This window comes from Pteropus alecto, unplaced genomic scaffold (assembly GCF_000325575.1).
Source record: "Pteropus alecto unplaced genomic scaffold, ASM32557v1 scaffold3, whole genome shotgun sequence".
In the NCBI taxonomy this organism is placed as follows: Eukaryota; Metazoa; Chordata; class Mammalia; order Chiroptera; family Pteropodidae; genus Pteropus; species Pteropus alecto.
The window spans coordinates 18,325,075-18,352,422 of NW_006442484.1; the positions used below are offsets into that span (position 1 = coordinate 18,325,075).

General features: G+C 30.4%; 1 protein-coding gene across 1 annotated transcript in view; it reads right to left on the minus strand.

The window, feature by feature from the left end:
• LRP1B (LDL receptor related protein 1B) overlaps window positions 1-27,348 on the minus strand; it is a 1,653,662-nt gene that overhangs the window by 69,523 nt on the left and 1,556,791 nt on the right. The window contains exons 78-83 of the mRNA XM_006921044.1: window positions 23,284-23,507; window positions 21,548-21,654; window positions 14,368-14,484; window positions 12,521-12,694; window positions 10,814-10,939; window positions 6,447-6,611 (exon numbers count right to left, since the gene is read on the minus strand). Of these exons, the coding sequence (XP_006921106.1) occupies window positions 6,447-6,611; window positions 10,814-10,939; window positions 12,521-12,694; window positions 14,368-14,484; window positions 21,548-21,654; window positions 23,284-23,507 (913 nt within the window). The remainder of the gene's footprint in view (window positions 1-6,446; window positions 6,612-10,813; window positions 10,940-12,520; window positions 12,695-14,367; window positions 14,485-21,547; window positions 21,655-23,283; window positions 23,508-27,348) is intronic.

Below are 27,348 nucleotides of genomic sequence, written 5' to 3' on the forward strand. Positions count from 1 at the left end.
AGGTCGTAATGATATATCATTAGTCCCTGTTAAATGAGCATTCAATTTATATGATTTGGTTATAGCTTACCTCTAGATAAATAGATCTATTTAACTATATGTTTCCTTTAGTTATATAGCTACAGTCAGAGATTTCTCTATATGGGCAGAGAATTCTGCTGATTTTTAGTGATAATAGGTCATGTCTGAAAGCACTAACTTTGGAATAATCTAGGTTCTCAGTTTTCCAGTTTTCTTAACCACTCTAGCTCACATCTGACATATGCCACAATGTAAACATCATAGAATGACAAGAAATAATAAGATAATATATCTAAGAAATTTACCAGAATTCTTAGCATTTAAACACTCAGAATGTAGTAGTCACTATAAGATAAAAATAATTGTTTATAAAATTTTCAAAATATAGTTTTGAATATATATTTAGCATAGCAATCACTACCTACTTGCTAATATTTTTAGACTAAAATTTTCTGGGTAGCTTTCAGTTGAGTAATATATCAATCACTATTGATCAATCATTATGCTTTCTCAAAAGTGTATACATTTTTTAAAATATTAAAAAGGTCCATTTGTTGGCATTTTCAGTAACTTGATAAAATGCTGGTGTCTATCTTTAAAAATTAAGTTTATTTAATAAACAGTTTTAAGTTGATTATAAAAATGCTACTCATCGGTATTATCTAATCAATATTATGTAACTTTAAGTGAGCAAAATAACTTCTCTGCTTAATATTGGACAAATAAATCATTACCCTTTCTATATACACACAATGCTTTGAAATTTGTGGTTTATTGCTATAAAGGAATGGCAGCAAAAGTAATTACATGTGAACTTCCCATGAGACAGTGACTATGCTTATTGTTTCTGAGATATAGATACATGTGAGTGAACATCATTAGTCGGTTCTCTTTTTAAACAATTTATTTGAATTCATACTCATTTGCCTATGTGAACCATGCTGCTTATCCTGTTTAATTTGGTACTGATTGACTCAGTCTGGTGCTCATAAATTTTTGTCCCTGTTTATAATGTTTTATGTCTAACTATCCTTCTGTGTATATAGTCATTGTTTAGTTCAAATAGTTTGATAAACACATGAGTTCAAATATTAGACACATTTAATTGACATTTAAACTGCAGAGCATATTTATAAATGATTACATTCAATGTTCTATGAAAATACTATCTAAAACTTATATATTCTTTACTCACAACATCTTTACTATTTGGACAAAAGCCACATTCTTATTCCTTTATACAAATAAAAATAATAAGCTGAGAGACAAATCACCATAGCATTATTCAGTTAGTTATTAGATTGCAATCAGAAAGCCTATATCCTGACCTCTTACCCCCAAGACTACTCTCCTTTGTAAAATCTGTGTTCTGGCTTAGCTTCAAGTAATAAAAGTTTTGAATACTTTAAAAAATTGCTAGTCTTTTGATAAAGAGATTTGACATTCTAATTTTCCCCTTAATATAATGTTTTCCTGGACTGAAAGTAAGTGTCCATTTATACATAATTTTAGCTAGCTGACTACAGCTGTCGAGTTGTCTTAAGTATCATTAAGATTACAGAAAACTATTCAGCAAAGCCTGAAAAAAATAAAGGAAGAATTGCGGGCTTTATCTAACTTTCTCTCAGGTAATACTTGATATATTCTGACATGTTTCAAATTATAGGTCACAATCTATTTATACTTCTAGAAAGTTCATTTTCAGCCAGCATTGTGAAAATGAGACGAAAACATTTTTATCTTTTCTGCGAATACAAGTAAGCCAACTCAAGCCTTTTGACATTAGCCTAGAGAGCCATAAGACTAAATAGTTTAGTATTTCCCTTACCATATAGTCCAAGCAAACAAATAACTGTCATTCATGAAGCCAGACCCAGAATTAGAGAGAATCTTACTTTCATTCTCTCATAAGTTTGTTGTGGAGATTCGAAGAGCGAGAACCGTGCTGAGAATTTAATTACCATGATCCTGACAATAATAATAATTATTATCATTTTAATTTCTAATAATAATAGTAATAATAATTCTTATTTTAATTTCTGTTTATAATAATAATACATGTTGATTGGGGAACATTTTGAAAATGCAGAAATATAAGGAAGGATCTCTTTCCTTATATGGATACTTTACATATACTTTTTTTCATATTAGGCTCATGTTATACAAGCAGTTTTATTTCTTGTCCTGTTTAACTTTAAAATACAATGTGGACAGTTTTCTTTGGCATTATATGTTCTATAAATGTTCTTTTGTTAGAGCAATAGTTATGTATAACCATTTGAATGCAAATTTTTATCTCCAATTTATATTATAAATAGATATAAATGTTTAATATCTACCTAGTTAAACCTTTGAACATTTTCACATCTAAATATTTTGCTTTTTATTATTATGCAATTCTTGGGCTATGTATCTAAAAGTGACATTATTTAGTTATAGTACATTGGAAGTTTTTGAAACTCTTGCTATTTCAAACTTGCTTGCAGCAAGGTTTGTACCATGAACCTTTTCTCTTGGTAGTTATTTAAGAATACTGGTTTTATCTATGTCTGACTGGGTTCCTCTTCCACTTCCTCTTTCCGAAACTCCTTCTCCCTCTTTTCTTTTTTCTCTTCATTTGTATATGTCTGTGTACATGTGTGTGCAAGACTAGTCTTCTGCCATTTGCTTATTATGCTTTCTGCTTTTCCTATATATTCCTTTGTCACATAGTTGTTAATTGTATGCATTATTTATTTTTTCAGTTTTATATTTTCAACTGGATATGCTCTCGGATTTTTAAAAAGCAAATAGGACTAAATTCGCAGCTTTTAGCACTTTATAAACATAATATCTATGTTAAGGGAGCTAGGACGTCAAGCTTAAGTTAAAAACAGCCCTCATTTAAATAAAAAGTAAAAGAAAAGCAAAGATGAGGACTTTAAACATGTGCTCACTTTTATCAAGATATTAATTAAGTGATTGTGTACTTTACATCCTAGGTATATATGTGACTTGAGAGGCATTTAGTATACAGTTTTTACCATCAGTTCCATGATGTTGCAAGAGTGTCCAAAAGTTCCTAGCTTAACTTGCCTTTGAGCAAATGTTTTTGGAGCGTTATATTTGATGGCAGTCATATATGCTATTATCTATTTGGGTCAGTATCCTGGACAGAAAGATCTCGAATGGATGAGAAAGAAAATTCTCTCCATCTACTCATCTGTTATTATAAGAGCCCTTATCATTGCAGTTAAAAGATTTCGATTTTGATTTTTTCTATCCTCAACAGGGGCCTTTTTCTTCCCGCTTCATTTCTGGGAACAAAAGCTTTCATAGAAAGTCCAAAGACATGGTCACAAGAGAGAGCTTCTGCTTTCTTGTAGTCATTGAAAGAATTTAACACAGATATACTGACTACTTCAAAAAATTGCACCATCCCTCTTCACCCAGCCAGTTCTACTTTTATAGACATATTGTCAAACTCCCCAAATTAAAATTTGCCCTCCCTTTTGCATAACTGCAACTTTATGAGTGGAAATATTTGGTTATATTGTCTCAAATGTACAAACCCTCTTCTCCATTCCTCTCAATCAATTGTGTTGAAAACTCTGAATCATTTTGACAAAAATATTAAATGTCTTAATAACAAAGCTATAAGAGTAAGAAAAATTTCAAATAGTATGAACATACCTTAAAGAATAAATATTTATAAAAGTGAAGAGTAAGTGTATAGTTAATTATACAAATATTCTTAATGATATCCGTAAAGAAAAACATTATTCTCTATTTTTTGTAATAGAATGACTGAATAATTCAATGCTTTGCTTTCATTTCCAATATTTTGCCTAAGGCAAACTTTATCTTAAATTTATCCTTCTATGAGCAGGTCATAGAAATGAACTATATGAACCCTTGCTGACATAATCAATATGAAACTATTTCATTTGGTAATACTTTTGTATATGAATACAGCTCATATACATATTTTATTTTTAGTTTCATTACAAAAAAATTAAAGAATGAGCAAAAACTCATTTCTACATGCAAAATTTTAATTATGCCTCTCAGATGTGTGCTTTTAATTAACTGGTGACATTTCTTTTTTCAATTATTATAGGTCTACACAACTGTCATAAATTTATAAATTTTAATTAGGGCTGCCCCAAACCTTAGTTATATAGTGTCCACATAGGAATTTGCCAAAGGCTTAACTGTAAGTAAACTAACAATGAATAAATATATGAATTGCCTAATGGGATTTGTTTAACAAATTAACATTTATCTGGAGATAATGAGGTTCTACAATCTATACTACCAGACAATGTTTTATAAAACTACATTTTTAAAAGTGAAAAATATTTTGTAAATGACTTAATTGGATATTATATTATTACTTATTATTAAATGCTTTAAGACAGTAAAACTACATGAACACAGCTCAGGTAAATTCATATGAAGGCTTAATTATATTACTAATTTGAAATATAATTTTTTCTGAACATAATTTCTATGTAAATCAATATCTAGTAATCTAGGTGTATAGATAAAGTTGATATGTTATATATTTTAAGAATGCAGCATGGTTTGGACAAATGATTTGAACAAAATGTTAAAAGTATCCATATATAGTTCAGTATCCATTAATAGTACAGCAAATTCAGTGTTTCATAGAGATTTATCCCTGTTGTTCCCTTACAGGTTGAATAGATAGCCATAGTTTTGAGAGACAAACTTTAGCTGGCTTAAATACTTCTGAAGATAAATATAAGAAAGTCATCTGATTATAATCCATTTTTTTAATTATTATAATGAGGAAATTAACAATTAAATAATACAATCACTAAAAACTTACTTGCATAAAAAAAAGCTTTCCTAAAAGAAATGATATCTGTGCTACTTAAATAAAATTATGTGTCATATTCTTTTACAGACCATTCATTGTATTCTCATTTGCACATTCAATGAAAATCTCAGTGCTATAATTTTTCCTACAGCAATAGGATAGATTGTATTGTATAGACTGGCTTCCCTTAGATAGAATGAAAATATGCAGTAAGTCTCCTAGTGCCTTTTTTATTTTAATAAACCCACTGAATATTCTTTTCAGAATTCAATTAAGTAGTTAGAAGACCAAAATTATCAATTAATCACATATCAAAAATATTTATAGACGTAAAACTATCAAACTTAAATAAATAGTAATATTTTTACTATTAGAATGCAAATCAGAGGAACAGCTTGGTTCCTCTGAACTCCATTGGAAATGCTTCTTAATGTGATTTTTGGTTAGCATTATGCTATACTTCAAAGAATAGCATAAGCAATCAAAGCAGGGAGAACTCCCAAGAAGACAGAAATTAACCATGAAGGGAAAGTAAAGATCATATGGATTGATTTTTCATTTTACTAACTAAATCTGCATTTATGTAGTAAAACTAAATATGCATAGATTGCAGTTGAATAGTTACATAATGGACTTTGCACCTAATATTGGAATTTGCAAATTATATTTTTATTATTCATTGGGGTTATTTTTTCCCCATGGGAACATATTTAAATTTAATAGAAGTCAGTAGGAAATATGTTTCAATGTTCACTTATGTGCTGTAGAACAGGGATCTCCAAACCTCTGGGTTGCGGACCAGTACTGGTCCTTGGCCTGTTAGGAACCAGGCTGCACAGCAGGAGGTGAGTTGGCTGCTGAGGGAGCAAAGCTGCATCTGTATTTGCAGCTGCTCCTCAGTGCTAGCATCACCATCTCAGCTCAGCCTCAGCTGATCAGGAATTTTCATGGGAGCATCCGTCCCTGGTGCCAAAAAGGTTGAGGACTGCTGCTGTAGAAAACACTTTGTGTAAACACAGCTATTGCATTAATTAATAAAAATTTCAAGTATATCCTAACATGTAGTAACCTCATATTTTCAATGTGTATTATATACAACATGTCAACAAACTAGTTATAATTTTAGATGGGAATTACAATGCTATCAAATGGACTGATATCATATATTTACACTTAAATAAAACAAATTTTCAATAACTAATTTTTGAAACTAATTTTCAAATTATTTTTAACATTAGGCAACTTGTTTAATTAAAAAGAAACAGATTTTTGAGTCAAACATGTAAGGCTTATAAAACTGATTGTACTTAGTCATTCTAAACCAGAGTCAGAATATCTATAAGCACTGAGCTCTGTCACATGGTACACACTCAACACATGATTAGGATCATTATTGTTAAATTTTATGACATGAACTATGACATACTAAATTTAGAATAAATGTCATTTATTATGTTAAATTAACTATTAAATTTAATTTGTGTTCATGTATTCTTTTTTGACACCAAGAATTATATCTGCAATATTACATTCTCTATATTTTTTACATATAAAGAAAATTACAAATGATTTGAAAATACAATGACACTCAAATATTTACCCAGGGCTGATGGTATGCAACTTCCTCCATTTTGACAGTAGTTGCTACAGTGGTTGACTTGACATCTTTCTCCTGAATAACTAGGCCAACAGTGACACCTCAAATCACCCTTCTCATTTAAAATGCATCTTCCTCCATTTTCACAAGTCAATTTGCATGAATCATCTGGTTATAAAAAGAATTGTATGAATCAGCATGCCATTTAGTGGATGGTAGAATTAGAATAATTTTAAAAAATTAAAATAAATACTAGGTTTACTTGTTTTTATAAAATTCCAAAAAATAAATACTCCTAATATAAAAGATAAAACACAACTATCAAACTATTGTTGAATGCTAAATACAAATATTGAATTCACTTTTATTCTTCTTTAAGCTTAAATATTATAAGCCATTTCTTGTATTTGTTAAAACAGTAAACAATTAAACCAACTGAAACTTTATAAAAAAATATTTTGCAACTTATAAGTATTTTTCAGAATGTGGACAATCATGGCCTATTTTTAAGAGCATTTGATATTAAGCTAAACTGAAATATATATAACATATATGCTTATATATATCTTTATATATAGTATATATTATATTATATACTATATATATAAAATATAGTGTGTGTATATACATATATACATATAATTTATAGTATAGGGAAACTTTTTTGCATGATTTATTTATTTAATTAAAAAAATAAGTTTATTGGGGTAACATTGGTTAATACAATTATATAATTTTCAAGTGTACATTACAATTTGACATCTGTATATTCTATTGTGCGTTTACTACCGAAAGTCCAGTTTCCTTCATAGGGAAACTTTTAAATAAAAATATACTTGTTGATATACAAATTTATTAACTATGTTATAAACATCCAAAAATAAATGCAAGTGGTAATCTCCAGTGAAGAGTTAAATATAAAGGTCAGATTCTTAAGAAAGATCCAGAGTGAAATTATGCTTGCTTAATTTAAAATTCACCAATATATTTATAACTCATTAAGCATGAAATATCCTAATTAAGGCTGTGAATGTGAACAGTGAAGATAAATATTTAAGGTATTATGATCAAAGGGTTATTATGAGAGGGCTTATTTCCTTTCGTGTGTAGATATTTGATGTAAACCACATAGATATTCAAAATCTCTATATGTTAACACATGTGTATTTCAATAATGTGCTTATTAGGTACCAGAAGTTTAAAAATATAACACTGTCTAATGAAATGAAAGTGCAGTCACTTTCTTTCAAAACCTAACTGTAATAGTTTTATAATGAAAAAGAAAACTGCTTTTGTCAATAACTAAATCACCCCCAGAAGCCAAGCTCCAGCAATTATAATCAACTATAAGAAAGAGCAGGTGAATACTTCCTCAGGAATAAGTAACATTAGAATTTTAAATTTCTTACATGAAGATTAAAAATGTTCAGTGTGCTCACCATTTAACAATAGCAGCTAGAGAAAGGCAAGTAATTATAAAAACCTGAAAAATGTGGCTATATAAAATGTTAATGTCAGGAAAAAATTAATTGGCATTTATCTACATCAATCAATAATTCTGAAATCCACTTATTTATATTCCTAACTAAAGTCATCCAAGCTGTCTGTTACCAAGGCTCATATGTGCAAAGGCTAATATGAATATTTTTAACACTCTTATTATTTAAAATATAACATTATTTTAAATTACAAAATTAACTTTGAGAAGGTTTCTGTAATCATGCCTTTCAAGCAGGGTTGAAATGGTAAAGGTGAAATCTCTACAAAAGTTTTACATACTGGATGAGTGTGTATCTAGACAAACATGCTTCTATATTTCAAACACAAAACTACACAACTTGTTTAATTTTCTTATCTACTTCACAACAGACCCATCTTAGAGTGCTTTTTGCAAGGCATTGTGCTAGGCACTAAACGTATCTTCTCTCTCATATTTCCAGTGACCCTGGACATGGGTACTGTGAGCAATATGGAGGCATTGGGATATATCGTATGTAGAGTGTGGAATGCCTAGGTTCACTTTAGGGCACCGTTATTATTAAGTAATGTTAGACATACAATTATGCCTTTCTAACTTCAGTGTTCTAATCTGTAAAAATAGGCGCAATGACAACATAGTATCATGGGGATTTTATGAGGATTAGATAAAATAATATACATATTATTTTAAGCCTTCAAAATATTTATTATTATTACCAGTAGCAGTAGTATTTATTGTTAATCAAATTTTACACAGTGGAAACTGAGACTGAGGGAGAACAGGGACAAACAATTCTGTTAAGTGATAAATCTTGGCCTAATACAGACCACTCCCTCAGTCCTACCCTAGGCCAAGTTCTTCCTTTGTATTTGCTAAATCTGGATTATTGGATAAATAATTTTCACTAATCAAAGAGGAAAATGGAAGGTTATATAGAAGAGACAGTGATGTCTAGTTATAAAGAAAAAACAAAACTTATTTGCAACTCGATCATTAAAAACAAACAATTATAACATCTGAGCCAATGTAGAAGTAGTGTATTTATGTGCAGAATCCCAATCTCTTCCAGAAGTTTCTCTCATCCAAAACATAGTATAAGAAGACATAATACATAAGAGGCACCTGTGAGAGAGCACTGGCTATGGGTGTGTGTGGAACTAGTGAAAGCGTGTCATGTCTTCTACAAGGAAGGATTTGTTGATATTTTTAAGAATCTGTTTCTGAGAGGTTAAATAGCCATACATAGTTTAGCTACATGACCATGTCAGAGTAGTGAGTGAAAAATGTACCTAATAATGTTTGAAAATGTTCATTTAATTCTTGCATTTTTCTATCACAAATGAGATTGCAGTTACCCTGGTTGGGAAGATAATTGGTGAAAAAAAAAAGGGGGGGGTACATTCTAGTGCCAATAACAGCATCCCTTTTTAATACCCATCCAAAATACCAGTCATGATTCACATTTAACTATCTATTAAGAATTTCCCAACCTTGCTACCCACAACAATGCTTCATACATCCTACATACTAACTGAAATAAATGATTCATTATTTTCTTTATGTGCCATGGTTTTATGCCTTTTCAAAGAATTTCTTTTGTCTCAATATTCTGCTCTCTCATACCCACTTAATCCAAATCCAATCTGTCTTTGCAGATCTTGTTTTAAGGTAATATTCTATAGTAAATTATAATCGATTCTCTAATTCGAGAAATCATCTGAATCCTCATAATGGTTTTAACTCATTCTCTTCTGGGGCTTATATTACTATCTACATATATATACAAATTTACTGACGTTTATGTAGTTTATCATTTCATCTTTGCAACCTCTTCTGCTTTGTATATATGATGTTTAAAAAATTTAACTATCTTAAAAGAGTTAGTTTTATATACTTAGTATCTTGGAAATGATAAAAGTCTTCAGATTGCTTATAACCCAGAACAGTGAAAGATGAGAAATGCTATGGCAGTAAAGATGCTGACTGAGGGCAAAGATACAGTGTGAATGTGGGGAATTCATTCTAATGAAGGGAAATATAATATGGATATATGGAATGTGTGTTTTTATCTGTGACAAAAATTTAGTGTTGAGGGTTTTTTTTTTTTTTTTCTTAATAGCAATTTTATTCTGTTATGGCTAATGTAAAATATGAGACAACTTATTGTCAGTCTATTTGGATAGCTTGTTTCTCTTTCCAATTGTACTATTTTTGTTTTTATTTTTTGCTGTTTAATACTTATCAGCACCTAAAATAATGTTTCAGTTGTTTTTGATGTATGTTCCAACCTGTAGAGTCTAAAATATAAACTCCATAAACAAAGAAATCCTGTTGGTTTTATTTCTAAACTAGTCCTTGGTTTCTAAATTAGTATTATACTTGGCCCATGAGCCCCCCAAATGTTTATTAGTAGTAATAGTAGTATTCATTGTTAATCCAATTTTATTCAGGAGAAACTAAGACAGTTTCTAAATTATTCCTCAGTTTCTAAATTAGTATTGGCACACAGGAGGTGTTCAATATAAACTTAAATCAAACAATGGTTTTGGGGCTTGAGTTTAAACGAACAGTAGAATGGCCTCCTCAGAAATATCATCTCCAGTGATATGAGAGCTATATAAATATCTTTTGATTCTGTGTGTGACTTCAAAGTTCTCAATCTACTCTTAAATGCATATTAAGTGCTCAACGCAGCTTTGTGACTAAATGTATAATGAATATTAATAGACAGTCATCATCAGAGAGAACAATTTATGCAGGCATTTAAGAAACAATGGTATTAAGGCAACTAAATAGATGATTGAGTAGCTAATTCTGCTCAGTGTCAATAATTGTGAAAATTTATTGTACAGATGAATTCATTATTTACAGAATAATGAAGTTTACCTACCTAACAGGCTGTCATCATTGCAGGTGCCGTTAATCAAATATTTTCCTTCTGGGCACACACAGGTGGCTCCAGAAGGATTCAACAAACAGAGGAATTCACATGCTAAATCCAAGCATGGATTGGGCACTGATTAAAACAAACAAAAGAAAACAAAGAAATGAATAACTACAAATACAATAGGTTTCAAAAACATAAAAGTCAATAAGGTGAAATGATGTATTAGCAATGCTGAAAAAAAAATCACATCAAATTTCTACTGGGAATATCTCATTTCGATGTTACCATTCTCCTTTATAGGTGAAGAGAAATTATTACCTAACATCATCATTAGTAGAAAATTTATCCTGATTTACATTCCCATAAGAGAGAAGAAATTATTCATATTTTGTCATTCTTCCTTGTGACTAATTGCTTTTGGCAAAAGAGTTGGTCTGAGATATCAAAGTGTAGATTTAAATTCCATATGTATTTTTCTGTTCAAAACACAAACAAAATACATATTTCCCCCCCCCCCCTTAAAAGCCATGTTTAGCATGGTTAGCATGGTTTCCTTTCCATTAGGTAGAAGATTGTGTGCATTGGTAAATGTGTGCCACATTTTTTTGGTCCAAATTTCTATCCAATCAGCATCCTTTGCAGTCATAGCTGCTCCATAGATCTTAAAGAATCTATGAGAATGAAACAGAAATGGCACCAAGGTAGTAAAATGACTTTAATGACTATAAAAGTGGCTTTTATTCTGTTAGAACCACTCCTCGAATGCCTATTATATTCAGGGTAGAGTTTTATTTATTTATTTTTTTATGAAGGTGACAATATTTGACTATTAATATGAATCAAGTAGACATAGAAGATGAGAGGGAGTGTCCTCATATTAATTTTGGAACCATATATGTCAGATGACTGGTAAAGGGCAGCAAAACTTTGGATAAAATTTCAAAAAGTTTTTAGGGTGCTATATGTTGTTTTAATCTGTTTCCAACACTGATTTGTATAAATATCAATTGTTATCTTTCCAAATCATTTGTACCAAGTGAGATTAAATCTCTTTCTATTTGTCATAAAGAATAATTATTATAAATAAATCTTAAACAGTTTCTTGAAGGATGAACTCATACATAAACACAGATCATGAGAATTTCAGCCACATTTTTTACTTTGTTCTTCAATATTTTTGACAGTCGTGTTTGAAATATATCTTTCAAGACATTGCATTACTTATTTATCAATTCCCTTCTAGAAGGAAAATAACAATAAAAATCATAAATAATTAGAGAAACTACAACTCTTGAGAAGAGTTCTCAGATATTTTTAAAGATGAAATATTGATGATATAATTGTTACTTACTCATCATTAAGAAAAGTTAGAATGGCTAATGATGAATTTCCTTACTTATCTATAGACTCAGAAGGTTTTATTAAGAATCTTAGAAAAACAGAATTTTTAATTAACAAAGTCAATTCTAATTCTAAGAAACACAGAAAATGCTGAAATTTTCATAGTTGTTTTAACAGAAATGGAAATTTTTGCATTATTTATATCTTGACTTTAGTAATTTAAAAAGTATGGTGATACCAAAATTAAAGTTACTTAAATTACTGGGGTTAAAACATTAAACTGTTAAGACAGATAAAAATACTTTCTTTTGAGAGTCATAAGGAAGAAAATTCATTAATATAAACAACTGTATAAAATAGTTTACTTACAGTCTAGTTGTTTATAGCGATGAGATATCAAAACACCTTTTGATTTATCAACGTCTAAAGCTAGGTACTCTACTGAACGTTGGCCAAATTTTTGAACTCGGAATACACCTGTTTTAGGTCCTGCTCCATATATATAATCTTCAAAGACATCAATTCTATGTGGATGTAACAAGCCTAGAATTTTTAAAAAGGTGGAGTTATAAAAGTTTCAATGTAAATACTCAGACTTAAGGAAACTAAGTTTAGCCAAGATCATATAGAAAATATTTTGAAAAAATTCTTTAAAAAAACTCACAATTAGAATACTTTTAACATTATCTGTAAAGTTATTAGAATTAATTTATTTGATGTTGGAATATATGAGATACTAAACATGTCACTCAGAACATAAAAAACATTTTCATCATCACTTTAATCATCTTTATCACCACAAAGCATTTCTTGGGGGGCTTATTACATGCAGAATAATCTTCTCTACTGTACAATTTGCTGACAAAAGAAAAGCCTACAGGCCAACCTTAGTCACTGCACCACAAACAGTTCACAAAATTCTCAAATTGTTTTCTAGATCAAATTAATGATCAAATTAGGTTCTCTGAATGACAAATTTATCAAGTAATCGTTAGTTGATTTTAAAAAGTACAATTAAAAAAATGAAATTATTATTGTGTTTTAAAAATGGAGTAAAAAAAACTGGCAAATGGTAATCAAACATATGTCTAGTTTGGCTAAACATAATAGAGACCATCATTTTTCACATTTTAAGAAATAACTATTATTTTAAGAAATTTTACAAAAATAATAATCTAACTTTTGATACTGAAATTTAAAGCAAGTAAAATGACATTATAATTTTAATTATTATCTAGAGGCTGTTAAACATAAAATGTCTTTTAAACATATATTTTTCTTCAGTGTTTCTTGAAATAGCAAAATGTACACTTAAGCTGAAACAGCTTAACTTTCTTGTAATCAATTACAAAAAATGTGGAATTTTTTCCATCCGAGGTCATCATTTATAAAACATATACTTTAGGCAAAGGCGTAATGAAAGTTTTGATTTAATTATTTTTTCAATGTCTCTATTGTAGTTAGAACAAAAAAAATAAGAAGCAAAACTATAGTCATTAAATATAATATGTAAATATAAAAAGTTTGAGTACATATTATGAACAAGTAGTGGTAAATAAGAGAAGGGGTTGTGGTAGAAAAAAGGAAAGAAAAACAGAAGGGAAATAAATTAAATTCAGCAAAAAGAAGGAAGATTTCCAGGCAAGAAACATGGAAGGTGCAGAAGGAAGCCAGAAAGTGAGAGAGTGAACAATAGGAAGTAGACACAGAGGTATAAAAAAGGTCCACAAAAGAAGAGCACGGGTAGATTCTGCAGTCACTGGTAGTAGAGGTAAATCGTCATCTTTATATACTACTTTCACTTATCAATGACCCATAATAATAATTAATATTATATCATGTTTTACTATATACAGTAACTCATTTTCTGTTGTTATCTCTGCAATTTGAAATAAAAACTAGTCTTCACAGAAGCTAATTTTGACTACTCGAAGTGCTCCGCTCAGAATGCAATATCCAAGAAGACAACAGACAGAATATTTTCTCAATCTGGGCAGTGATGGACCATGTTTGTCCTAGAGTCAAGAAGTTCTTCTGGCCTGGCCTCTTCATTATTCTAGTAGGAATAAAAATTGCAATCTACAGTAAGAGCTACAAGTTAAAGGAGAAAGAATTTGAGGAAATCCAGAGTATAAAGCTTTCATATTTATATTTACGTACCACTATTTAATACTCCCAATAATAATTAAAAGCAACAATAAAAGCACTTCACAGACCTTGTCTGCTGCTGACAGAGATTACTGAATCAGAGCCATCATACAGAACACTACCAATAAGGGAGAGCTCAAGGTCAGCCCAGTATATCCGTTCACTAAAATGATCCACAGCCAGACCTGCAAAATCAACACACACAAACAAATAACAGAAATAAATTAGATATTATTTAAAATTATGTTTTTGGTTCTTAATGTATAATTATGATAGATGTTTTTCTTTAAGCACCACAGAAATTACATAGTCTACATCATTGTACAGTACAAATTAGAAAAAAATGAAATAATTAAATCTTTATCTGAAATACATGTGTATAGATTACATAGAATTTCTTTAATAAGGTGTAGCAAATATCTTACTTCACATAGAAATAGCTACCCTAAATATCCTTCCTTTCCACACTTACTGATTTCTTAATTATGACTATTTTCTAAAAGACTTTTGCATGATATTTTCATTTTTATCTTTATAGTAAACACATAATTAATCATTTCAACAACTTATCCAACCTTTATTTAAAATAATTCACTATAATTAGATAATTTTGAATCTTCATTTCTTTGTAAATACAAGAATCATGAACTTAATCATAAGATATTTTCATCTATTTGGAGTTGGCCTACAGTATTGTGAGATACTTGTGAGGGCCAAAGTTAAAATTGATTAAAGAGTGATGCTACTTGTAGAGACAAATGAATAATAAATTCATTAAGGTACTAGTATTTAAATTTTTCTCCCTATATTTTTACTTTAATCATTAATTTGCTCTGCAATTGCTTATCTTCATTTTTATCATCAGTATCTGCTAGTGAATAATAATGAATTATAATAATATGTGGTAAAAATGTTTTTTATTTATTCAATTTTTAATTTGGGGGGTTTATAAAGTGATTGGAGTCCAGCCAGTATATTTTTGCAAAAATATTATCAACACATAGAATATCGTAAGGAAGGTTCCTTCAGTATAAAAAAGTAAGATCTATGACATATGGATTCTATAGTAAATCTTCACTGCTATAGATATTTAACTTTTGTCACATGGCTAGTCTTTAGATATGATGTAGTGTACACTTTGGCAGTACAATGCAAGTAAAATACTTTTGGCATCTGAATGTTAAGGAGCTCTTCCAATCAGACATTCAATAAACAATGGAGGTACATGTAAATGGCAAGACAACTAAATAAAAGATAGTTTTCAGTTTGTACTAATTATATTCCTATATAGATGGATCAAGATTTAAAAATTAGAATTAAAAAAAAAATCATAGAGAACATCGTTTGGGAATAATTCTTTAATTAAGTAGGGAGATCTAGCCCAAATGTAATCAAACTAAATATAAATATTGTTTCTAAAGTATGAAATAAGTATGTAGTATGCCCAATCAGCCTCTGAGAAATTACTTCACAATTAAAACAAGTGGCCCATGTTCTACTATTTCTGCTTGCTGATTAATTTGCTATTTGGAGTCATGTTGGGAGTTATATTTTTGCTTCTTCACATGTAATTATGAGTAACATGAACCATTTCATGGTTCAGTTTCCTGCTGCCACCATTTTACTTCAAAACAGTTGTCTAAAAAGGGTTAAAAACATTTTTCTTTCTTTTCTACCTATGTAATACAATAAAGAAGATTAAAAAAAAAAGAGCTGTGCCAAATAACTGATCTTTAGATTTAAAAATATTGTTTTCTAATTACAGAAAAGAAGAAAACAATCGTGTGTAATCCAACTTAATTACCAATATGATTTCTTCAGATTCAGCAACAGTGAAAAGTTCTCAAAAATGTCATGCACTGCATTATTAATCTAGTCTGGTCTAAGACATACCCATCTTTACCAGCTCTGGTCACATACTATACTATTAAATAGAATTACATCTTGATAAAAATTATATAGCAATGCTCTTAGAAGAGTGGGATTTATATTCCAAAAATCCACAAATCAATGATTTTGATTTTTCTTAAGCCCTTTAATAAAAGATATAGTCTTTGAAATTAAAAAGCTAATAAAGGAATCAACTAACTTTTCTCATTATAGAGATGAGAGTCAAGTTTATATGAAAAAACAAGTCTATTTCTATTTTTAAAATATCATATCTTTTTTGTCTTAAATGAAGAACCAATAATAAGATGGAGGGAGGAATCAATTTCCAAGAAAGTCATTCTTATATGAACTGAAGATGATGAATATTTATAACTGAGTCAGTATAAGAACAGAAAGTTAAAAAAAATCCCACACTATTTCTAATAAAGCATAATGGAATCACAATTTGGAGGGCTTGTAAAAAATAAAGACACAGGCTCACTAAGATTTAGGAATGCATGATAATGATCTTAATTATGTAGCAATTTTCTTAACATGTCCCATGATACCAATATTACTTTTACATTTTAGGGATTTTTGAATTTCACTTTTGTTGAATTCTGAAACTTTCCAAGATCCTCTCACTAGTTCTCCTATTTCTACTATGGTCAAAAAACAAACAAAACAAAACAAAACAAAATCTTATGAGAAATTGCCATAGTACCAATGTACTATTTAACAGACAAGATGTCAAAAGAGCAATAAATTAAAATTAATGTTTCAAAAATGGAGAAAAAATTACTTACATTCTGTATTAAAGGAAAGCCAAGATTTGTAAAGTAGTAATAATTACCAAGTGTGCGCTACCATATACTTGATTTAAAAAGTAATGAGGGGTCCAGAAAACTAAAGATATTTACTACTATATCAAATTTAATTTCAAAAATTGTTAAAGTATTTTCTTTTTGTGATAGGCTACCTACTTAGAATCTTAAACTCCAAACTATATTAAAGCCTTTTTCTGAATAATATATGACTGTTTCAGGGTCAGTGTGTACTTTTTTATTCTCTCAGAAATTACCACAATTTGGGAGAAGCTGCAGACAACATTAATAAGCTTCTGGAGATCAAATAATATGGTATTTAAATCTAACTCATGTAATCCTATATACCTTCCTACTAGAGGGAAAACTGGAAAGTGTTCTTATCTGACTTTGCCATTATTAACCCAATATTTATTCATAAGGCACCATATACTGCCAAGTACTGGGCATGGAGCATAGAATAAAACAGATTACATTCCCGCTCTAATGGAGCAAGCTAATCAGCCAACAAACAGACAATTGATTGAATCAGAAGATAGATTATGCTTCTTGTGTTTAAGGTAATATCTAATAAAAGAAAAAAAAAAGTGTGTCATTTGTTAAAAGAGGCCTTAAAACCATACCATGGCTTAGAGTGTTAAAAATTGTAGGTATTCATTTCTTTATTCATTCAACACATAATTATTTTAAGCACACTTATTACAGGTAAAATAAATGTTATTAATACATTTTACAGATAAGAAAATTGATCCTCTAAAGTTTATGAAGGTTGCTCAATTTTAACTCAAGCCTATATAAATGGAAGGCTTACGTTCTTTTATACTAATCCATAGTTCTTCTGTGTAAGGCACTATGCTATTCCCGATAGATTATACCATTTTCCTTTTAAAACCCTTTCTCAACTATGATGACAGTGAATTTTGTTTCTTGGCTTCTATTGCACAAACACCTTTGTAGTCTTCATTTTTTTTTTTTTTTTTTCTTTTTTTTTTTTTTTTTTTTACTTTTAAATATAAGAATCTCACAAAATTCTAACCTAAGAAGCCTCTTTGTTTTCCACTTCCTTGTCCATCTTAATAATTTCAATAATTTTAAATATCAGCTTCCTGTTACTAATTCTCCAAACTAAATTTCTACTTCTGCTTCGAGCTCCAGGACTAAAAATTTCAATTATCTGTGAGCTATCTCCATCTGATTGACTCGGCTTGGGTTGCAGCCACACCTGCAACATTTGCCTGTGGCTGAGTGACAGCATCACACAACCTGTACTCAAGTAGTACATTCTCAAAAATTCTACTCTAATGATTTAAAAATGTCACAATGAAAATTACTTGCCCCAATTCCTGACCTTCTTTACTGCTCTATTTTTACTCTTTTCTCCATAGAACTAAACATCTCATAATCCACTTTATCATTTACTTTTTAAATATTATATTTTTACCACCCCCATCTCAGTCTTCTGCTCTCCGCTAGAATGTAATCACTAGGAAAACAAGGAATTATAACTGTGTGTTCACTCCAATATTACTACTGCCTAGCATCATGCCTGACATATATTGGGCACACAATAAAAATTAGTTGAATGAGTGAACAAATGGCTTCTAAGAGTCTACTCCTGTCAGTGGGGCAAAAGTTCTCAGAGTAAAGTTACTGCGAAGAAAACTCATGTATATCCACTACAAATAGAGTAAAGAACCTCACATCAATTACCTTATTGACATGTCCCTGACCAGATGCTGTAACCTGCCTAACATGAGTCAATGGCACTTTCCATAGTCTTTAATACCCTGCATGGGCCGGCCCCTATGTTTCTCTAAGCCTTCTCACTCCACTTTCCAATTTCTTTACTACGCTCTTCAGCTTTCCTTCAATTCCATTTCCTACCTCAGAGCCTTCTGACCTGTTCTTTACTTTGCATTGCAATATCATTCTCCATCCCATCCCTTCACATTATTTAGCAATTATTCTTAACAATCAACTTTATTCAAAAAGCCTTTACTCTCCACTGTAATCAGAATGACACTTCTGCAGCACTCCACTCTTCTCTAGCAGAGCTATTTGCACAAGTGCGCGTATGTGTGTGTACATACACACACATGCACATACATTTCTGTTTTTGTTTTTACAGTCCCCGTTAGACTATAATGTCCATGAGTGTAGGGATTCATACTTCCGATGACAAATAATGCCTGGCATATAGTGAGCAACAATAGTTTTTGAATGAAAAAAAGGATAAATGAAGAAAGAAAACAAGAAGACACTTGTATGACCGACTTTAATTTATTCACTATTCCTCTTAGAGATATTTCCTATCTCTTTATTCTCACATGCGTTCCATAAATTTTTCGACTCTAACTTTGCTTTGCCTCTCTCATTCCTTCTCTCCTTTTTATCTCACTGTTATTATTATAATTATGCGATTCTCAGCTATCATTCAGAACATACAATAGACTGTTAACTGGTCCTTTAGTCTCTGTATCTATTCATTCCCTTGGCACAGTGCTTCTGCCACAACATGCTAGAAGACCTACATTATTCACATCACTCTTTGAATCAAAATTGTACAGTGGTTCATTATTGACTACAAAATCACATCTAAACATCTTGGCATTTAAAGTCCTCTAATCTCAGCTCATGTTATATTACCTACTCTGTTTTATTTTAAGTTATATTTTAAGTTATTTATTATTATCCTTTGATTTGTTACAGCAACATTTTAAGTTATTTATTATTACCCTTTGATTTGTTAATGAAAAAATCAAACTTTGAAGATATAAGTTCATTCCTGATATCTCACAGCTAATGTGATCCCCTGGGGTTAACAACAAACAAACAAACAAACAAACAAACAAGAATCCTTGTCTCAAGCTTCCTTCGAAGTTCCCTCCTGCAGGCAATTCTATAAACTGCTGCCAAGTCATTCTTTAAAATGAAAATGTTACACATATTATGCTCATGTAAAATGTTAATATCAGAGAATTTTTTAAATTTTGCAACTTTTCTATGTCTAAAATTAGTTAAAGATAAAAAGCTAAGAGAAAGAAGTTCAAAGTTCTTTAAATGATAAAAATAGACTTTGGGCAGCTATTACCACTCTCCTCTTTCCAATGTCTCCCCTTGAAGCTAGAATAAAATCTAGTGCTTATCAGTATGTCCCATGTCCTAGATGATCTGCATTGACCACCTTGCCACCTCATCTCTATAATTATCTTGTTTCTCATATGCTTGTAGGCATACAAAATTCTTGCTATTTTTGACATATACTAAGCTCATTTCTAACTCAGAACTTGCTGATCTCTCTGCTTGGAAAACTTTTTCCTCACATATTCATATGATTTGCTATCGCTTTTTTGTTTGTTTGTTATCTTTTTCGAATATCACCTTTTTAGATGTGTCTTCTCTGGTAATAATTACAGAAATAGTACTCCTCCATAACTGCCCATCACTTAGTATGTTTTTTTCTATACAGCACTTATAACTATTTGACACATAATATATATTCTCTTCTCTACAGAAAGCTAAGTGTCATGGAAGTTGGACTCTTTTCACAGGGTAGAACTTATTTTGTCAGTATATGGAAAAATTTCTGGCACCAGGTGGGTGTTCAATTAGTATTTGTTAAATCACTGAATAGAGACACACTAAATTCCAAACACAGTTCCTTCCCATAAAGAATAAAAACAGTCTCGTTAGAGAAAAATTCACAAGACACATTAAAAGTTAATAAGTGCCAAATATAAATTTTTAACTACAAAAGATATTACAAAGCATAATTGTTAAATAATATGTGCTTTAGAAAATGTGTTCTATCATTTCGATAGGGATGTAGTAGGTAGGAGTGAACGGCATAAAATCTGAGGCTCCCGGAGTCCGAAAATGTTTTATTGAGGAGGAAAAGAGGAAATGCTAAAATTAGAGCTTAAAAGATGGATAAGATACAGCTATGTATACAAAAGTTGGAAGAATATTCTAGATGGGAGCCTGGGATGAAAATGAAATGAGAAAAAGAATAGGAGACAGGAAAAAAGCCTGAACTTCTAACACTCCAAAGAATTTGGAATGATAGTTTAGATGGCACGGCTGGTAGGGAAATTAAAGCCAGATTGAAAAGAGCTGAGAATAAAAAGATGAGAAATCACTGAACCTGTATTTTACAAAAATTATTTGTTTCTCAGCTTTTTGTCCATTTAGTTTCTCATCCTCTAATAATATTACCATCTATCTCAAAATTATTAACATATATCTGTAAAAATACCCTAATACATTGCTATAAACTGTCAAAATTTCATGCATGTGAAATCCTAATAATGGCCTTAAAACTTAGGCAATTTTCAAATAATATGCCTATAATATTACTGGCAATATAATAAAGACCTGATTTTCAAGTTGGAAAAATACGACATGAAATGTTATTGACTTTCATAAAGTAATACTATAAATTATTTTATCTGCTTGTAAAAATGATTATATTGTCAATGAAACTAGAAAGAATTGTAACACTAATGTTTATAGCATACTGCTGCACATTTTAGACTCTGTCAGGAAAATACAGTACCTGTGGGTCTCCGTAAATTCTTTTGTACTAAAATCCTTCTCAGAGTACCATCCATGGCTGCTTCTTCTATGTGAGAGTGGTCCCCAACAACAGTCCAATACATCATCCTGAAGAGATATGCAAGTTGATTAGCCTGAAGATGGTGTTGTTATAACCCAGCTCTGCTCCAAAACACAGTCTCTTCAGACCATATATCAGAATCACCCCAGAGTCCACGAAAAAGGAAATTCCTGGACCAAATTCTAAACCTACAGAATGGGAACCTCTAATAGAGGTACCCAGGAATCAACATTTTAAACAATCTTACCTGTGCAATAAAATTTGAGAGTCACCGTTTAATAATAGGATGCACAACATTTTATTTCAAAAATTTTATTAACATTTTAGAAAGAAAAGTATTTCTAACACTTGAAAGTATCTTCTTGTTGGGACATAATACTAATTATATTATAGAATACTCATTTTATTTTATTATGGACACCACATCAATATATTCTTTCTTATTTTGATAAAGTAACTATTTTCTCAGGCAGAAATCATTCTCTATTTGGAAAACACCATACTGCATAATTCCCGTAAATAAATAACAGTTGCTTCTTTTAGCTCAGGATTCAATGATCCACTTTGTGGGTGACTAGGAGTTTTATTTAACATTTCCCTACGTCCTTTTTTGGTCATTGCTTATAAATGAAAAAGGTAAAAGAGTAAAGAGATAAAAAATTCAAGAAAAATAAATGGTTGTGTTAAATTGTTTAAATTTGATCATAGATATATCTACATAATAGCTAAAAGCACTAATACTCTATACTTAATATTTAATATTATGTCTAATGTTGCAAAATTTTAACATCAGAGTCACCACAGTGTTTATGTGTCCTATGTGTTTATCACAGCAGTTTTATTATTCTGCATGCATAGAACACACACACACACACACACACACACACACACACACACACACACACACACACTAAATGTATAATGTAGCAACCTTTCAGGGAAACATCTATTTGCCTCAACATTTGGTTTAACCCATTTCCCGTTTGCCCCAAGAATACTCACCTGCAGCACTTGAGGCTGCAGCATTTAACCCGAGATAAATCATGCATTACAATCCCAAACTTACATTCAAAGTTTGCCACAAAATTCTCGCTTTTATTATTATTTTCGCATCATTCTAGTATACTGATAATTTTTGGAAACAAATGATATCATTTTATTTATAGCATTCTGTTTTTAGTAGTGGTATTTCCATTTATAAAATATAGTAATTCTCGATCACTGAAAATATCAAATCCATCCGTAACATGTGTACACGTAATATTAATATCATTCTCGAACAGTTGCCAAAGATTCATTTGATGAATTCGATTTATGTATATATTTCTGTTACATTAGGATTAGAGACAAGTTCTGTTTAGAAATAACTCCAAGAACAGTATTTTTAGTTTATTTTCACATTGCAAACCAGTCAGATTTGCTTCAGCCTCAGGGTGTGTTTATGTAAAATTAAATTAACACTGGCAGTGAGCTGCACTTTTTTTTCTAAATGGGAAATGGGTTAAAAAGAACATGGACATGCTTTTGTATAGGAAAACGAGAGGGATTTTCAAAGTCTTCTGACACTATTGTGTGTTAGACACTCATTACAGAAACAAAACTTCAGAGCACAGGTGGAACAATCTCTAAATGGATATTCATATAAAAGAAAATAAATAACCAAATCATTAACCTACCCTCGTTTAGGGTTTACTGCAATAGCATAGGGTTCTCCAGCCATATTTGTTAAGAGTCTGGTGCAGTTGGGGCCATTCAGCTGCCCTACGTTGATAGAGTACCTCAGATTGGTCCAATGTGTGGTATAGTAACTGAACCAGTGCATTCTGGAATGATCAGTCCAATAGATGTTTCCTGCAACCCAATCGACTGCAATGTCCCTGGGCCTTTTAAATTCAGGACACTAAGACAAAACAAAACAAAACAAAACAACAAACCATAGTATTTTCAAAAGCAAATTGGTTGAGTTTTTTGTATCTATACATTGGTGTGTAGAAATCATATTAGCATGATCAGGTATTAATTGTTACATAGATTTAAAAAATACCTGACATCTATTCTTGATATTTATAGCTGTATAATTTCACAAATCTTAAGTGTACAACTCACTGGAGTTTTACCAATATCATTGGCTCTTTTTAAACAGCACTTTGATAGAATATTTCCAGAATTATATAAAGTTCACCTGTGACATCTCTGTTAGTTTTCCTCTGAGAATAATCATAAATCTGATATGAACAGCATAGATTAGTTTGAACAAGTACATGTAAATGGAATGATACTCTTTTATTCTTGACTTTTTTAACCCAACATCATATCTGTGAAATTCATCCATATTATTGTGCTTGCCAGTTATTAATACTTTTTACTAATGAGTAGTATTTTATTTTTAGAATATACCATAATTTGTTTACCATTTTACTAATGATGTCCATTTGGCTTGTTTATAGTTTTAGGCCATTATAACTAAAGTCATGAATATTCTTGTACATGTCTTTTGGTGAACACAAACACTCATTTCTGTTAAGTATTTAGCAAAAAATAGAATTGTTAAGTCTTAAGATATACATGTGTTCAGCTTGAATAGATACTGCTAGAATTTTTTTTCAAAGAGTTTGTACCAGTATATACTCTTTTCAGCAATTTAAGGAGGTTCCATTTGCTTTGCATCCTCATCATATATTATTTGATTAAATAGAAATGTTTAGAAGAATACTGCATTTAATCATCTTTGGAGGAAAGTTAGAATCTCTGTCATTTATATTAAACCTGCTAACTTTGATTTTCTACTTAATATTGTATTACTGAATTATTGTGAAACAAAGGTATGAGAGTTCATTGGAAATAGACAGCAAATAGAATAATGTATGCTCTATGCCCTTCAATTAACTTGATCACTTTGAGTAGGAAATAGTATAATAATTAATTTAACATGGTCAGGTTTATTGTGCATAACTAAAAGTAAGAAAAGATTCACAGGGGCATTATATTAAGAATGAAAACAATTATTTGAAGGTGATTATAACCAGACATGCAGTCAATATGTAAAAACATTGTTAAGACTGGCAATCGGTGAAAATATGGGTTTTTAACACATGATAACTTCTCATTTGGTTTACTAGTGGACGTGTTTTATTAAGAAGTGGACTTGGATTAAAAGAAGAAACTAAACATCTCAAAAGAACATGAGATTCCAAGAAACAGGAATTTCAAGTCACTATCTGCTGTGAGATTACTGGGATCTAGAGGAAAAAAAAAAATATGGTTTGAATTAATCACAGAAACCAAAAAATTTCTAATGACCTTTATTATCAATCTTTTCACTTATTGGTTTAAAAACTGAAATTATGAAATTTTACAACACTCCATTTCTGAATGCTAATAATAAATGTTATCTATCTACCCAATAATATTTCATGGTTAACTAAAGTTAAATTAAAAAGCATTCTGCAATACAATATGATCTAGAAATTCCATATAAATAATATTCATAGATAGACTATAAAGATTTCTCTCAATCAAACCACAGAATTATTTTTACATGGTCCAGTATCATTTAAATAACTCTACTTTTTTTTCCATTTTGGAGGCATTTAAAAATAAATATATCAACAAATGCATTGGCATGCCAGTGTAAGTCATAAATTTATAAACGTGAGAGACAACAGGGAAAAAAATAACCATTATAAGCTGTTTAGAGCCTGTTGGAGCATATTTATAATTTTCTAACACTAGTAGAGCAAACGTTTAGCATGCAAAAAAAAAAAGACAGTTCTTGTTTAGCATGAGCATAGAAAAATATCTATTTTCTCTTTATCAGATGTAAATATACACATGGTTTTCTATCATAATGATATCCTTGTTAAAATAGGTAGGACATATTTCATGAAAAATTCCACTTTTTTAAATTTAGGATTTTCATTTTATTTCACTCATGCTCAACAAAAGGCTGACTATCTTTTCCATTCTGTACAACTAAAGCTGGACTGCTGACAATTAAGAATTCAAATTCCTAATGTTCATAGAACAATCGGAAGTTTTAGCTAGTGATACTTATTCAGATAAGCAGGCTGATGAAGATTCTACTAATGATGAATTATAAAAGAATAAATGAATTTGAGGTCACATTACTAGAGTAAAGAATACTGCTTAGAGAAAGAAAAATGTTACTTTTCAGTGCTAAGCACAAGAGATACTAATAAGTTACAAAGTCATTTAAATCCATACATTTATTCTGTGGTTCTTTGAGCAAGGAATTTCTAAAGTCATTCCAGTATCAAGTAAAGTAGTTAGAATATGGAGTAAAGGAAGGTCACACCTAATAAATTCAACTCAAATCATAAATCACCATTGACAAGATGATTCTCATAGAGTAAAAGCAGCAGGGAAAAGATGTTACCCAGTGTTCATCTTCAATGACTCATAAAATACTAAATGCTTGATGATTTTCAACACTAAAGAGAGCAGAATTGAAGAAGAACATCAAGAAGACAGCAACAAATGGTCCTATTGTCAAGGAGCCTATGGCCAAATCAGGAAATCAACCTGTATAAAGAGGTTCATAGGAATGAAATAATCCCTCTTTATTGCTCACAGTTGGACAAAGATTTGAATAGCATAAGTGATATAAAAGGGATTCTTATATTAATATCGGCTGGAGAGTAGAAGGCAGAAATTCCTGATGGATCTTGACATAATGTATAGACAATCTACAGAGAAGTTCAGCATAAATCATGTAAATGCAGAAAGCGCAAAAACACAGCAAAAGTAAACTGAGGTTCTGTTAGTGAATGGAGTCTGACATGGAAAAAGAGAAACAGAAAATCTAAGTAATTTGCCTCCAAAGAGGCCAAAAACAATACAAGCATATCAAATTAAAAAGAGAGAGAGAGAGAAAGAGAGAGAGAGAGACACTCTCATTTGCCCCTTTGGCTATCTCACTAGACACATAGGACAATGAACTATAGTTACTAATGAAACATTTATGTTTAAGAGACTGCAGAGGTATGTGGTTACCCTGACAACAAAAGGCATTGCTCATATTGTTCAACAAAGTAGAAGACGTTTTGCCTGCTTTCTCCAGACAAATGATTTCTTTCTAATAAGCTCTCTGAATACACAAAGTTTTGAGTCCTGAAGCATTCTTTTTTCATAGAGATATATTAGTCAAATTAATGAAACACTTAAATCTTATGGAAAAATTGGCAGCTTGATTATAAAAAATTAGAGGTTAAAATTTAATCTGCTGATCTTTTACAGCTGTTGGACTGTAGAGTATCTGTCATAATTCTATCTTCAGTAAACTAAAGATATGTCACTGGAGACATTTTTTTTTTAAACCAAGGAAAGAGGAAAATCTGTAAAAGAGCAGTTCAGGCATTTGAGCCATGGAAATATTATCTTCCTTTTCACAAAATTCCTACAGTTAGCAATAAAATTTCAGAAAATATAGTTAATATAAGGATAGACTGAGGTGGTCACATATTTTATTTGTAAAATAAATAAAATTTATTTCATTTTAGAAAATTTAGTTCATTTTACTAAAGTTAATTATCTCCTAACGCAATGATATTAAAACGAAGATATAAAGCCGCTCTAAAAAATGTGTGTGTGTGTGTGTGTGTGTGTGTGTGTGTGTGTGTGGTATTTGTTAAACTAAATAAAAAGCTATTTACATTTTGGTCTACAAAATATAAATTATAGTAAATTCTCTTAAATCAGGAAATAAAAGTAAAATAATGACT